This window comes from Lemur catta, chromosome 4, assembly GCF_020740605.2.
Source record: "Lemur catta isolate mLemCat1 chromosome 4, mLemCat1.pri, whole genome shotgun sequence".
NCBI classification, from domain to species: domain Eukaryota; kingdom Metazoa; phylum Chordata; class Mammalia; order Primates; family Lemuridae; genus Lemur; species Lemur catta.
The window spans coordinates 23,082,607-23,098,276 of record NC_059131.1 but is presented as its reverse complement, the minus strand read 5'-3'; the positions used below and the strand labels follow the sequence as shown (position 1 = coordinate 23,098,276).

The window sequence follows — 15,670 nt, the reverse complement described above, 5'->3', positions numbered from 1 at the left end:
TGATGGTACCTGTTTTGTACAGTGGTTTTGAGGATTAAATCTGTTAATAAAAGTAAATTGCTTAGATAATATCTGGCATATAGTAAACACTCATTCAATAGTAACTATTATTTTTATTACTTTGAAAAGCAAATGAAAACAGAACTTTATTATAAAATTCATACATTTTAAAACATTTTGAAAAATACAGAATAATATAAAGAAGAAAATAAAAATCACCCTAAATGCCACCTCCAAGAGAAAATCATTATTATATTTTTTCTTATTTCCATTTTTTTCCTATGCATATGTGGACATATATATGCACACTATATTTATAAAATATATTATCTTTTCCTATAGAATTTGAATCATATGCACACACAAATACACACATATACACAATGTTCTGTGTCCTGTTTTTACACTTAAATTGTTTTTATTTTTATTTTTTTTATTATTTTTGAGACAGAGTCTCGCTCTGTTGCCCAGGCTAGAGTGCAGTGGCATCATCCTAGTTCACTGCAACCTCAAACTCCTGGGCTCAGCCTCGTGAGTAGCTGGGACTACAGGTGCGTATCACCACGCCTGTCAAATTTTTCTATTTTTTGTAGAGATGGGGTCTCGCTCTTGCTCAGGCTGGTCTCAAACTCCTGACCTCAAGCAATCCTCCCCCTGGGCCTCCCAGAGTGCTAGGATTACAGGCGTGAGCCATAGCACCCGGCTTGTTTTTACACTTAACATGGACATACTTTTCTAATTAAAATTCTTCAAAAGTATATTTTAATTGTTTTAATGCTTATATATTATTCCATTGTATGAGTGTAGCATAATATATTTACCCAATCACTAATTAATGGACATTTAGGTCCCTCTTTTTTTGTTCCTTTGTATAATGACACTATGATCATCCTTATCCATTCCTTGTGCGCCCTCCTGTTTCCTTTGCCCCACGCCCCTCTGCTTCCTCTCTTCTCTCAGGTTCGCTTTGCCTTCTTGCCCGAAGCTCCCCACAGCTTGCCCTGGGCCTGTAGAGGAGCAGTGTCCTCAGCAGCTCAGCCTAACTGGTGACCATGTTGTTCCAGGAGGTGCCCAAGGATCAGTCCAAGGAGGACACGGTGGGCCGGCCCCTGCGCCACCTGGCCGCAGACATGCAGGCCTCCGGGGAGGCCGTGTACTGTGACGACATCCCTCGCTACGAGAATGAGCTGTCTCTCCGGCTGGTCACCAGCACCCGGGCCCACGCCAAGATCAAGTGAGTGTCGCTGCTGCCGGGGAGCCGGTGGCACTCCGGAAGGAGGGCACTGGGAAGCACCCTGCCAGGCACTGGAGATACAAAGATAACGAGGTTCCTCCAGGACACCCCAGTCTGGAAAGAAAGACAACGAATTATCTAAAAACCACAGTCTGGAGAGGAGCAGGCAGGGCGAGGGGCCCAGTGGCACCTGGAGGAGGTCTACTCCTGGGAGGGCGAGGGGGGCTCACACTGGAGCAGGGGGCAGGGCCAGGTCAGGAAAGCCTCGGAGCGCTGAACAGAGGGAGATGACATTCCAGCAGCTGAGGGGGTTTGGACAGGGCCAGGTTAGATTTGCAGTCTGGATATTAGGCTAAGCTGAAATGCCAAATCTCAGGAGAACTTGAGTGAGCACTAAAGGGAAAAACATGGCCTTAGTGTCTGGCAGACCTGGACTGGTGCTTAGCAAATGTGACCTTGGCCTGTGCACTTAAACTCTCAGTTTCCCCAACTGTAATAGAGGATTTTGTGAGGATTACCATCAGCATCCTTAAAGCACGTAGCAGAAAATAACTACTTGTATGTGTTTGTTGAACTTTGAGAGCTCAAACAGCAAGAATTGCCACCTCTATAGTAATAACACCTAACACTCATATGCCACTTAATACCTGCCACAACCTAGTTTAAAGCATTTTACAATATACTGGCTCATTTGTTCTTCACAACAACCTCACAGGCAGGTCCTATTATTCTCTCCCTGTTCCAGATGAGGAAACTGAGGCACGAGCAGGGTAAATTATCTGCCCCAGGCCACATAGTTGGTAAGCGGCTGATTTGGCATTTAAAGCCAGCAGCATGGGCAACTGTGCTGTGCCACTTCTGGGTGTTCAGCCCAGCGAGTATGAACCGTATTTCCTGGTGGGCTTTAGACACACGGCCTGCTGAGTAGAACAGCTGGGAAAACCCTCCCTAGAGCTCCTGCCACTGTGTGGCCAAGGGATCAGATCTCCTTGCCATTGGTCTTTTCTCTGCTGCTGCTCCCAGCCTGGAGACCGGCTCCCAGAATGGTGAACAAGACACAGAGAAAATCTAACAGATCAATCAACTTTTCCAGGTCCCTGAAAGAAAATGTTTAAGTTCATGCAGTTGCCAGCTGCAGGGTACATTCTTTTGCCTTTGTCCTTGTCTTGAGCCCCTGTTGACAGTACAATAACCCAGGCTGTCTACACTCAAACCACCTCCATCCAAGCAATGTGTGAATAGATGGAGGAGGATGGGGTGGGGAGGGACATTGTTGTGACAGCAAAAATCAGGGCTTTCCTGGGCTGCAGGCAGGCAGAAGGGGGTGTGGTGGGCCGAACTGCACTGACTTAACCTCAGTTCTAACCCCAGTCAAGCTGCTTTCCGGAGGAATGACTTTAGGTAGCAGTGAACCTACCTAACTTCACTGAGCTTGAGTTTCCCCAAATGTAAAATGCGGGTAATGATAATTACTTTAAGGATTTCTTGTAAGGATTAACTGTTTGAAGATGGTTGATACTTAGGGCAGTTTCTATGCCTTTCCCTGAGGTGTCTCTGCCCTCCTTCCCCGTGGGGACATGGGCCAGAGCGATCAGGACCTAGTTTAGACTGTTACAATTGATAAGCTCTCCAGGCATTCTCCCTTTGAGGTCCATATTGCCTAATTATGCCGGGATGCCAGGTCGTGCTGGCATAGAACCATTAACGTGAAGAGAGACACTTGGCTGTGTGAAGATGCTCACGGCCATTGTATCCGTGGCACGGCAAGGGCCCTAATGTGCTGATTCTGGATGAGTGTTAGCTGCGGATGTGGCTTTTAGCCAGAGCTCTCCAGAGTTAACGCCGCTCACTGCGATTTGGCTCCCTTGTCCTTGGAGACCAGACGGGGCATAGCATAAGGTCATGGAGGCCTGGCCTGGAGTATTCATCTTATACCCCAGCAGTATCCAACACAGTACCCTGCGCACAGTAAGCATTTAACCAACATTCACAGAATGGAACAGAATTGATTTAGAATCTGATAGAAAAGAAAGCAGAGAAGGGAAGAATTAGGGTAGAGGAAAGCCCATTAAAATGAGGACAGGGTTATCCAACCAGGTGATGGGTCCCCTGCTTAAGCCTGCCTGTCTGACCCCTCACAACCTCATTCTTGCAGGTCCATAGATACTTCAGAAGCTAAGAAGGTGCCAGGGTTTGTTTGTTTCCTCTCAGCCAGTGATATTCCTGGGAGTAATGTAACTGGAATTTGTGATGATGAAACAGTCTTTGCAAAAGATAAGGTAGGGCTTAAATTTTTTTTCTATGTTAAGTAATTGGAATAAGTATTGACGTTTTAATTTGTGCTCATTGCTCCAAATCTCTACTCTTGAAAGACTATATATTTGCCTGTATCATAACCATCATCCAATGGGTGAGGTTACTTTGGATTTCTTTATGAGTTCAGGAAAATTTATAAAGAGCTAGAATATGTTACCTGTTTATTTAATTGACGGCTGCTGTTTATACATAGTAGGACGACTTCATGTCAAACTGGCAGTAAAACAAGGCTGGTGATTGCGTTTGAATTAACAATTGTGTTCTTAAGGCACAACATTAAGCTCTTTTATTAAAAGAAAATAAGAATTCATTAAACAAACTAACCAGAAAAGAAATCACAATACTACCACTGTATGTATTGATAATTCACTTATATGAACTCATACAAAAGCTTATCTATTGATTTCAACTATATGAAATCCTACAACAGCAATAAAAAGTTTCAAATATTTAAGACAACGGCTACAAAAATCCTTAAAGAATCCTCATAGAATAGTTCTCAGTCATTTTATAATTCCAGCACAGATCAAATGTTGCAAATTAGACATGAGTATGTGTATCTTAAGGGTAAATTCACCTTATGATTGACATAAAGAACAAAAAATTGCAAATATGCGACACAAGGACTCCACAAGGACAGCATTTGGTGGAAGAACAAATTGCTTTACAAACTTCAAGAGCCCCTGAGAGCACTGCTAGCATTATGGTTACTGAGAGTCAGCCAGGCTCGGCTGTCACTGCAATAACCAACTAAATCAATAACTTAACTGGGGCCTCAAGAGATAATGATTAAAGACGTGCATGCTAAATATTGGTTCTTATTGTCAGAAACCTTGTATTCCAAAGTGATGAGTTGGATAACAATTTTTTTTTTTTGTTAATTTTGAGGAGGGTGTTGGATGAAAATTATCCCTGAAGGAGATCCATTAAGCTTTTAGGTAACTGAATTATTAAAGGAAAAACCAATTGTTACTATATAAATTGAAAAAAATCTTGCTTATGGGTCAAATCTAAGAACCAGCATTTGGGAGCTCCTGCTTTTGGGCATGTAATTGGCCCATGTCCACAAGACATGATCGCAGCCTTTGAGAAGCTTTTGGTATAAATCTAGGAAATGGAACATAAAAGAGAGTGGTGTGGTGGAAAGAAATAAAACTGGGAGTCAGGGCCTAAGATTTAGTCCTGATCTAGTAACTGGCCACTTGTGACCTTGCCTTCTGTGTCTCCATGTCTTCACATGAAGACCAAGGATGCTGAAGAAGATCCAAATCGACACACACACTTCCTGGTGCTGTATCTCCCATTGTGCTCATGGCAGACATCAATAGTCAATCACAAGATTCCACCCAGTGCAGCGTCTCAGTAGCTGCCAGTACTAAATAATCAGATTGGCCCTTGAGATGAAATATGTTTGCCATCCTGATCCCAGTGATCTCTAAGCCCTGTTCCAGCTCTGTTGATTCTAAGCACTTATGAAGAGGCATATAATCTCAATTAGTAGGATAAGGCAACAAAAAGGCTGCAGCACATTCCTGAAACGTACTTTGATTGTGAGGGCAGTGCCTTCTTTGCCTTTTTGAACAATCCAAAAATAATTTGCTTCATGAGGAGCTTGGTTATGTTCTTTGGCAGTCTGTCTCTGCTCCTAGGTTACTTGTGTTGGGCACATCATTGGTGCTGTGGTTGCCGACACCCCAGAACATGCACAGAGAGCCGCTCAAGGGGTGAAAGTCACCTACGAAGAACTTCCAGCCATTATCACAATCGAGGTAACTAAGTATGTGCTGCCCGTGTAGAGGAGTGAGCTCCCTGTCCCTGGAGACACATTTGTTAGGATCTTCTAGAGGAGCTTTGAGCAGCAGGTAGGCATTTGAGTAGAGGACTTTAAAATCCCTTCTAGCCCAAGGATTTCTGCTCCAGTGTAAACCTTTATGATCTTAGGCTCAGTCCACTATCAACTAAACTGAGTTCCTCCTCCCCCAAATTTCAGCTCTAATTACTTCCTTGTGGGATTCTTTGCTTTTTCTCAAAATCCAGGGTTGTCCATCTGCAGCTGAGGAAATGGAGGAATAGGATTCCCTGGAGTACAATAGGGCTTAGTTTAAGTCCCTCTATGAAGATGGTAGCGATTCACATAGGGGAAGAGAGAGGCAGCAGTTCAGAGCGCTTCTCTTTCCCCAGTCAGAAGCTATCTTCTTCCCCCTAAAAGCCGAGTGACCGAAGCTTCTTTGTGATCCTCAGGATGCTATAAAGAACAACTCCTTTTATGGATCTGAGCTGAAGATTGAGAAGGGAGACCTCAAGAAGGGGTTTTCTGAAGCAGATAATGTTGTTTCAGGTACAGCTGCACCGTGCAGCATTGAGAATGGGGTGGCCCTGGTTGGCGAATTAAATTCAAGAGATACACATTGAGCCTTCAAACAGGGAGGTGATTTTCCAAACACTTCCTAGCAGAAGATGCTCTCTGATGTTTGTAACAAAATAGTAGACAGTTGGCTAGGATAGAGCTTCATTTATCTCCACTCTCTCCAGGCTGAATCTAAGTGATTCTAGAGAGATTCTAGCATATTCTGATTTGGAAGACTGTCTGGGGAAGATAATGGCCACTGATGCCTGGCCAGCCTTGGGTTTGCTAAGCCTCTAACCACACAGACTCCTCCCCCTCCCCACCTGCCTGAAGGTAGTCCTGCCCATCCTCAGCTAGCCCTCTCCCCTGCTCTCCCTCCCCCTCTGTCTCTGACACTCTGAAAATAGGTCCATAGCTCTCACCTAGGACAAGGCTGCTGATTAGCCCCTTTGGGGATTGTTTTTGACGTTGGCTGTTGTGCGTTGCCAAGTCACTATGTAGCCAACTCTGCAACAGGCCTGGTAGCTTCAGTTCTGGGAGATGCTCCCATTTGCAGCTTTTCAAAGCATATCTATTAATTCCTTCTTTACTTTTTACAATGATAGTTTTAGAAATCCTTGATTTCCACTGGCTACAATGAGAAAAGCACTTTGCACCTGATGCATTTCAGTGTCATCTGGTTTCTTTGATGTGAGGAGTGGGAGAGCTCTCAGCTCCCAGATGGCTAAGACTTTGGGGCCCTTTTTACCCCAGTCAGGGACCGCAGAGGTTACCTGTGATCAGTTGGCTCCTACCCAGGCCACTTGGCAGAGCACACTCTCTCGCTAAGCAAACCTGCCCCTTCTGTAGCATCAGGCTCACTGGGAGGGGTCTCGTTGCTCCTCAGGAGAGCTGTACATCGGTGGCCAAGAGCACTTCTACCTGGAGACTAACTGCACCATTGCTGTCCCAAAAAACGAGGCAGGGGAGATGGAGCTCTTTGTGTCTACACAGAACACCATGAAGACCCAGGTAGATGTCATGAGGGTCAGCTCAAGTGGCTGGGGGGATAACGGGGAGCTCCTAGCTGACCAAAAGGTCAGCGTGGCAAATGGGAAGAGGGAGATCTGGGCTGGTCCAGAAGGGGACTTGAGTGTAATGGTCCTGGCGACAGACTGTCACCAACAAGCAGTGTCATTGAGCTTGTTCTATGACCTTTCTTGGCCTCAGTTTCCTCATATATTTAAAATGGGGCCTGGTAGGGTTATTGCAATGATTAGAAGAGTTTTAATACTTGAACTAGAGTCTGGCAAGTGTTGGCTATTATCATTCTAGTGCCATATGGCCTTGGTCAAGTCATATCCTGCCTCAGTTTCCTCATCTGTAAAATGAATGGATTGGATTAAGTGATAGCCACAAGGACCACTAAATTATCTGCACCAGGTTAAATATGCCCCATTTCTCACCATCTGTAATGTGACAGTGGTTGCCAGCATTTTTGGCAGCTGGTCCTACCTTTGTGACCCACCAGTCCCTGGCCAGGTGGAATGAGTTCCTAAAAGTGTCCTGTGACCAGCTGCTCACCCCTCTGGTTAGAAACAAGTGTCTGCATTCAGTCTGCAGTGACTGATGAGTGCTGGACCCCAGCACCACTAGCCACAGGGCTGCACGGGGATTTTGAATCAAGGAATTTCAGAATTCACAGCAGTAATGAGGCCCATGCATATCAGGGGCGCCCTGGGTCAGGCCAGAAGTAAGTCCAGATGATGCATTCAGTGAGAGTGTTTTGTCTCTTGCCCATAGAGCTTTGTTGCAAATATGTTGGGGGTTCCAGCAAACCGGATTTTGGTCCGAGTGAAGAGAATGGGAGGAGCCTTTGGGGGGAAGGAGACTCGGAGCACTGTGGTGTCCACGGCAGTGGCCCTGGCTGCGCACAAGTGAGTTCCAAAGCCTGCTTCTTCCAGCTGGCTCTGGGAAAAAGAATGAGGCTGCCTCTGCCAGGAAGGCTTTCTGGATTTCCCCCTGTTTGAAATCGTTTCCCCCTGCTTTGAATCCTCATAGCCCTCTGTTTTTAGAACCCTTGGGCACAGGGTGAGGGTAACATCACTTCTTTCTTTGTGTTCTGACGCATGTGTTCACATCTGATCTCCCATACCCAGCCGCGCGCTCTCCTAGGCTGAGAACATACCTCCCATCCTGTATTCCCCACCTTGTCCTGCAGAATGCCTAGGTGGTCTAGCAGCCCGGCACAGATCTACTTGGTGGCCCAGGTGGAAAAGGCAGCTTCTCTGCTGTTTTCTTCCCTGAAACTCATGGGGCTGGGCTGTTGTTGAAGATTCGCTGGTTTCTAACTCTCTTGGAACCCCCCTCAGGACCGGCCGCCCCGTGCGCTGCATGCTGGACCGTGATGAGGACATGCTGATAACTGGTGGCAGACATCCCTTCCTGGCCAGATACAAGGTTCTAGATTTTGGGGCTGTGCTGGGGTGGGCAGTGTCATTTTGTAAGTAAACCTGAGACCAAAGGTCCACGGACCCCGGGCTGTACCCTTACTTTTTGCACGACTATCTATAAAAATTCAAAGAAGGAACAGTAAGGAGAGAGATACAAATAGGCCAACAGCAACACAGAAGGGTGGTCCCAGGGCGGCTGGCAGGCCACTCCCAAGGGCGGCTGCATGAGTTCTGTGAAGCTGCTGTGGTCTGCATCTGGCCTTTGGCCAGTCAGGCTCAGACACGTGATCTGTCAGCAGACCTGGGGCAAAGACGTTGTGCTGCGTGGTCTAGTGTTCATATGTTCACAGGCCTCATGTAAAACTCAGAGTGACTGCTTAGTAATTTACAGTGGAAAATAAAACTTCCCAGGGGCCTGGACAGCACAAGATGTTAGGATGGGCACCTGCTCTACTGGACCATGGATTGGGCACTGCCCATACTTCTCTCTGGGACAGTCTTTTTCCGGATTTCTATGAGTGACCAATGCAGCCTTTCCCTGTACGCATCAGGATAGTCTTCCAGGGCTCAGTCCAGCTCTGGAAACCTGGGCTCCCCCTCTCTCCATGACCTAGCCTTGAACATCACCCTTTGATGTATTCAGACTTTATTCAAGATTGAACTCCCAGAAAGGGATTGTATTTCTCTTATTCTCAAATTCTAGTGGGCCTGAAGAAAGTATCTCGATCTTTTGGGGTCCCAGTTTCCACCTTGTAAAACGGCCTGTAAAGGGTATTTTTAATGGTTACGTGAGGTCAAGGACGTACAAGCACATCATGCTCCTGCAAAGTGCAGCTTTTCTGTCTGCTGACCAGAGCTGTGAGGGGACGCTCCGGTATCTTTCCTGGTTTCTCTTCCCAGCCGTCCCCTCCCTGCCCTGAAAATTAGTCACGACTGACTCTCTCTTTTTGACCTCCTTCCTTCCTCTCCTAGAACCGGGAGCAGGCAACAGGAGGGAGGGGTGTGGGGACAAGTGTGTGCAGGCTCAAGGCAGCAAGGGTGCACCACGGGGAGGTGTTAGTTTCTCTCCTCTTCCCCTGTTACCTTCTGGTGACCTCTTAAGGTCGCTTTTGTTTCCATGGTGTGATGTCTTATTCTTTCTGTTTCTTCCATGTAGCATAAGTGGGAGGGGAGGATCAGAGACAGGAAGGGGACCATTGAGACATCACTCTCATTTTACCAGGTTGGCTTCATGAAGACTGGGAAGGTCGTGGCTCTGGAAGTGGATCACTTCAGCAATGCGGGGAACACCCAGGATCTCTCTCGGGGTGTAAGTAGGACCCACACCTGCCCCTGCACCCAGTCACCAGGGGGTCAAGTGTGTGCCCCACAGCCTGTTCCCATACAGGCACAGGCCTCCCCAGTTCTTGCCTGTTACTGTTGCAATAGCCTCCTACCTGGTCCCCACCTCCAGGTTTCCCAACCTTGATTAATCTCTAAAGTACAAAGATGATCAGATTATTTCACTGATAAACCCATCCTTCTTGTTCCAGATATTTCACCAAGCTAGCGAAGTTAGTTACAAAGCTTTACGTATGGTGCGGTAGCATTGTGTGTGTGTATGCATGTTATGTGTGTGTGTGTGTGTGTATATATATATATATATATGATATGTGTATAATTTTTCTATATGGTATGAAGTAAGGAGCTAAATTCATCTTTTGCATATGGCTATTCAATTGTCCCTGCACTATTTGTTGAGAAGACTACCATTTCCCCGTTGCATTTCCTTGGCAGATTTAGGGAGAAAAAGATAATTGACGATGAATATAAGATTTATTTCTGGAATCTCAATTCTGTGACATTATCTATATGTGTATAATTATGCTGGTACCATACTCTCTTGATTGTAGCGGTTTTATAGTAAATTTTGAAATTGGGAAGTCTGAGCCTCCAACTTTGTTCTTTTGCAAGATTATTTTGGCTATTTGGAGTCCTTTTCATATAAATTTTAAGAATTGCTTGTCAATTTCTACAAGACAGCCTGCTGAAATTTTGATAGGGAATGTGTTGAATTTAAAGTTTAGTTTGGGGAGAATTACCATTTTAATAATATTGCGTCTTTCAATCCATAATTATGGATTTTCTTTTTATTTATTTAAATCTCCTTTCTTTCAGCAATGTTTTATAGTTTTCAGTGCATAAGTCTTATACTTTTTTGTGTCCCCTCCCCCAACCCCTGTCATGTTCCCTTTTCTTTAGTCACATTGAAGATCTCTGATTTCCAAACAGACCTTTCTCTTGTACCTTCCACTGACTTTGTACATGATGTTTTGTATAGTTAAACCTGCTTCCCTTCAACTCCATCTGGTGGACTCCTATTGGTTCTTTATCATGCAGAGTAAATAGTACCTTAGTCCCTTATACTCTTGTAAACTACCTGTGGGATTTATGACTTGAAATAATGGTTATAAGTCCAAGATTTTGTCTCTCTTACTGGGTTGTGGACCCTTCAATAGCAGTAAATATATTTTATTCTTCTTTATAACCCCCATGCCTTCCATAGTGCTTGACACACAGTGAGCACTTTTTAAATACTTGTTGATTTGATAAATAAATGATTGACCTTAGTGGTAGGTTATGTCTTTACCATTGAAGCAGGATTCAGAGAACCTGGATTCTATACTGTTCTTTGGGTCCCTTTAGTACCAAGCACATCACCTCCTTATCTGTAATTTAGAAGTCAAGATCATACTGTATACTTTTTGCAAATTGAAATTTTTATTTTGAGATAATTGTAGATTAACATGCAGTTGTAAGAAATAATACAGAGCCATCCCATGTATCTACTGTATATACTCAGGTGAAACCTCTGTTCATATCTTTTGCCCATGTTCTAATGGGTTATTTTTAACCCAGCTTCCTCCAAAGGTTACACCTTGCAGTACTATAGTACAATATTACTACAAGGATATTGACATTGATACAGTCAAGATACAAAACATGTTTTCCACCATGAAGATCCATTAAGGTGCCCTCTTATGCCCAAACCCACTTCCCTCCCTCTCTTACTCCCTCCCTAACCCTGGCAACCACTAATCTGTTTGCCATTTCTATAATTTTGTCATTTTTGAGAATGTTATATAAATGGAATAATACAACATGAAACCTTTTGGGATTGAGTTTTTTCATTCAGCATAATTCTCTAGAGACTTACTCAAATTGTGTGAATCAATTATTTGCCCCTTTGCCTCGCTTACTAGTATTCCATGGTATGGATGTCTAACTGCTTAACCATTCACCCATTCAAGAACATCTGAGTTGTTTCCAAGTATTTGACTATTACAAATAAAGCTGCTATATATATTTGTGCATAGTTTTTGTATTAACATAAATCTTCATTTCTCTGGGATAAATGCCCAAAATTACAGTTAGGAGATTATATAGTGGTTTCAAGTTTGGAGTTTGAAGAAACTGCTGAAGTCTTTTCTAGAGTTTCTGTACCATTTTATATTCCTAAAAGTAATGTTTTAGTGATTCTCTCCACACCCATGCCAGAATTTGGTGGTGGTGTCACTATTTTTAGTTTTAGCCATTCTGATAGGTATGCGGTGATATCTCACTGTGGTTTTATTTAGCATTTTTCTAATGGCTAATGATGTTGATCATCTTTTCATGTGCTTATTTTTCATTTGTATATAATCTTCAGTGAAATGTGTGTTCATGTCTTTTGTCCATCTTATAATTGGACTATTTGTGGTTTTGCTGTTGAATTTTGAGAGGTTTGTACATACTGTAGATGAGTCTTTTGTCAGATATACGTTTCCCAAGTATTTTCCCTTGGTGTGCAGTGTCTTTTCATCTTAACAGGATCTTTAGAAGAGCAAAAGTTTAAAATTTTGGCAAAGTCAAATTTATGAATTTATATTCTTATTAATAGTGCTTTTGGTGTCAAGTCTAAGAACTCTTTGCCTGGCATTAGACTCTGGGGGTTTTTGCCTATCTTTCTTTCTAAAAGTGTTACAGTTTTACATTTTAGATGTAAGCCCACAATCCATTTTGAGTTAATTTTGTATAGGATATGAGACTTAGATTAAGGGTTTTCATTTCTTTCTTCTTCTTCTTCTTTTTTTTTTTCAACCTATGAATGTCTAACTGCTCCGGCACCGTGGTTAAAAGGCTATCTTTGCTCTACTGAATTGCTTTTTAACCTTTGTAAAAAATCAGTTGGGCATATTTGAGTGGGTCTATGTCTGGGTTCCCTATTCTGTTTCACTGATCTATGTGAACATCCCCCCTACCGATTCCACACAGCCTTGATTACTGTGGCTACATAATAAATCTTAAATTGAGTGGGCTGCTTCCTCCCACTTGATTTTTTTCTTTTTCAAAATTATTTTAGCTATTCCAGTTCCTTTGCTTTTCCATATAAATTTTAGAATAATCTTTCCTACATCTACACAAAATCTTCTTGAAGAAGGCAAGGCATGGATGCAGCCCTCTGGGTTCCTATTTGAATTGCTGCTGCAATCAGCCCACCGTTCTCTCCCGTTTTGGTTTCCTGTGCTTCAGATCATGGAGCGAGCTCTATTCCACATGGACAACTGCTATAAAATCCCCAACATCCGGGGCACTGGGCGTCTGTGCAAGACCAATCTGCCCTCCAACACGGCCTTCCGGGGCTTCGGGGGGCCGCAGGCCATGCTCATTGCTGAGAATTGGATGAGTGAAGTTGCCGTGACCTGTGGGCTGCCTGCAGAGGAGGTAAGCTGGGAATTTGGTCGCACGAGGCAGAGTGGGTTAGCCCACTTGGCGGGGACAGTGGCTCTGTATCATGGGCCTCTCCCGTGGGGGTGGAGGACAGGCAGGTCCTGATGAGGGGGCTGGAGGCTTCAGTTTAGGCTGTGCCCTCCCAGTCTCTTGCCACCCTCAAGGCCTCAGTGTCTCTCTCCTTGGGAAGGTGCGGAGGAAAAACCTGTACAAAGAAGGGGACCTGACACACTTCAACCAGAAGCTTGAGGGGTTCACCTTGCCCAGGTGCTGGGATGAATGCCTAGCAAGCTCTCAGTACCACGCTCGGAAGAGTGAGGTTGACAAGTTCAACAAGTAAGAGCTGGGAGGGGAGTCCATGTGCTGGTGCTCTCTTGGGTTTCATATTCTACAGCTGATAATTTAATGGCTAACTGCTGAGGCTGCTGAGTCTGCCAGCTCATAGCAATCTCTTTGATCTTGTAGTGATCTCCAGCTTGGGGCAGGTGGGCTCACAGCCTGCACTCAGCGTCATAGCCCGTTAGCTGTGGTTCATCTTTGCACATGTGTGTGCCTTATGGGCACACCGTGTTACAGCCCAGGACTAAGAACACCACAGTTATGTACCTGCCTCTGACACTAATTTAGAAACGTGACTTGGCAGTCACTCCATCTCCCTGGGCCTCGGTTTGATCATCGGCAAAATGTACATAATTATGTTGGCTCTGTCTTCCTCACGGAGTCACTCAGATGACCAAATACAAAGCACAGAGAAGGCATCATTGTCATCAGTAAGCCACAGTGTCTCCCTGAGGTGATGACAGTCCAAGATCACCAGAGCACTCTGACCCAGCATGAAGTCCACCCAGGGTGGGCTCTAGATGCACTGAAGGACCCATGACCCAAATTTCCACGCTTCTCATTTTTGTCTACACTGTTGGGGCACAACTCAGTTATGATAATGACTACATGGGCGGCTGCAAGGATGTCCTGTTTCCATGTGATGTGAAGATGTTGACTGAAAATATGTCCAATCTGGTGTAAATATGGCAGAGAAGCTTCTATGAGAATGTTCCTTTTTCTCCAGGGAAAATTGCTGGAAAAAGAGAGGATTGTGCATAATTCCTGTCAAATTTGGAATAAGCTTCACAGTTCCTTTTCTGAATCAGGTAATTGCTTTATATAAAATTTTGTCCATTTCCACCAGACGGGGACCCCATCATCCCCTGTTTACAGAATTGCAAGGGCAATCTCGTTGTCACTGGTAACAGAGCTGACCAGGGGAGCTCTTTGCTGTTTCAGTGAAAGTCGAGCTTGCATGTTCTTATTTGTCCAATATGTCACGGGCAGTGAGACTCAGAGATCTGGGACCGACCTCTAGTTCCTGCCCTTCCTGAGTGTAGGACTGAGGACAGGTACTCTGCCTCTCTCGTCCTGTTTCTTCGTCTATAGAGTGAGCACAGAGAGATTTGGCCTACTTCCCCCTGAGGATAAGAGACACAAAGAGGGTTATGAAGACATTTTGCATCCTACTGAGGATCTATGTGATTACATCATGAGGTTTACACTGCCATCATTTTCATCTGCAGTTTACATCCAGAAAGTTGCTGCTGGTGTTCTTTTTCCTGGGTTCCATACCTCTCGTCCCACATCTTAAGCTGAGTTAGGATTTACTGAATTTTGTGTCTGGTGTCCTTCTCTCTGCTTAGGCAGGAGCCCTGGTTCACGTCTACACCGACGGCTCTGTGCTGCTGACCCACGGGGGCACTGAGATGGGCCAGGGCCTGCACACCAAGATGGTCCAGGTGAGCGGCGGGACGGTGGGCATCCTCGCAGCACTGTGGTGTCTGTCGTAAGGGAAGGTGCTGTGAGCAACGGAGCAGTGGGTACACCCATGCAGAAGCAGGCCTGGGATCTGGCATGTCCCTGTCGTGCACATGTATGTGACCCTGGGCAGGTCTTCTCGCCCTCTTGGCCTCAGTTTCCTCACATGTGCAAAGGGATTTTGCAGGTTACATCTGCAGACACTTCCATTACCAGCACCTCTGTGTGGAAGGTGGGTGTGCTGTGTGTATAAAGGTAGCTAGTTTCCCATGCTCCAAGAGAGCCAGGCTAATGGGGCTGGATTAGAGTCAGCACATCTGCTCGGCTCATGGGGGCTGGCCAAATGAGGTTTTATGAAACGCCAGGGTTAGCTTTAAAAGGCACTGTTTGTCACCATTAGGTTTATGAATATTTTATTCAACCAAATTACTCCATCAAGTGCTGCTTCAAATGCAGCCAGATGTGAGAGCATCCCAGAATCAATCAGATTAGAGCTTACAAAATTATTTTCTTGCCTGTAACCGAGAACAGGAATCCCATCTTGGGGAGAAGGCAGCCAAGCCCCATGATAACCACTTTTCTAGATGGCAACGTCTTCTCTTTTTGCAGGTGGCCAGCAGAGCTCTGAAAATACCCACCTCTAAGATTTATATCAGCGAGACAAGCACTAACACCGTGCCCAACGCCTCTCCCACGGCCGCCTCTTCCAGCAGTGACATCAACGGGCAGGCCATCTATGTAAGGAGCCCGCGGGAGCCAGCAGAGCAGAGGGCCAGCCCGGGGTTTCTG

At 45.0% G+C, this 15,670-nt stretch overlaps 1 protein-coding gene across 2 annotated transcripts in view; it reads left to right on the top strand.

The window, feature by feature from the left end:
- Positions 1-15,670, top strand: part of XDH (xanthine dehydrogenase) — a 61,464-nt gene that overhangs the window by 34,522 nt on the left and 11,272 nt on the right. For both annotated transcript variants that reach the window (XM_045549335.1, XM_045549336.1), the window contains exons 17-29: positions 1,065-1,234; positions 3,390-3,513; positions 5,200-5,319; positions 5,792-5,888; positions 6,784-6,908; positions 7,680-7,813; positions 8,249-8,336; positions 9,552-9,638; positions 12,881-13,072; positions 13,269-13,414; positions 14,145-14,226; positions 14,767-14,862; positions 15,491-15,619. In XM_045549335.1, the coding sequence (XP_045405291.1) occupies positions 1,065-1,234; positions 3,390-3,513; positions 5,200-5,319; positions 5,792-5,888; positions 6,784-6,908; positions 7,680-7,813; positions 8,249-8,336; positions 9,552-9,638; positions 12,881-13,072; positions 13,269-13,414; positions 14,145-14,226; positions 14,767-14,862; positions 15,491-15,619 (1,590 nt within the window). The remainder of the gene's footprint in view (positions 1-1,064; positions 1,235-3,389; positions 3,514-5,199; positions 5,320-5,791; positions 5,889-6,783; positions 6,909-7,679; positions 7,814-8,248; positions 8,337-9,551; positions 9,639-12,880; positions 13,073-13,268; positions 13,415-14,144; positions 14,227-14,766; positions 14,863-15,490; positions 15,620-15,670) is intronic.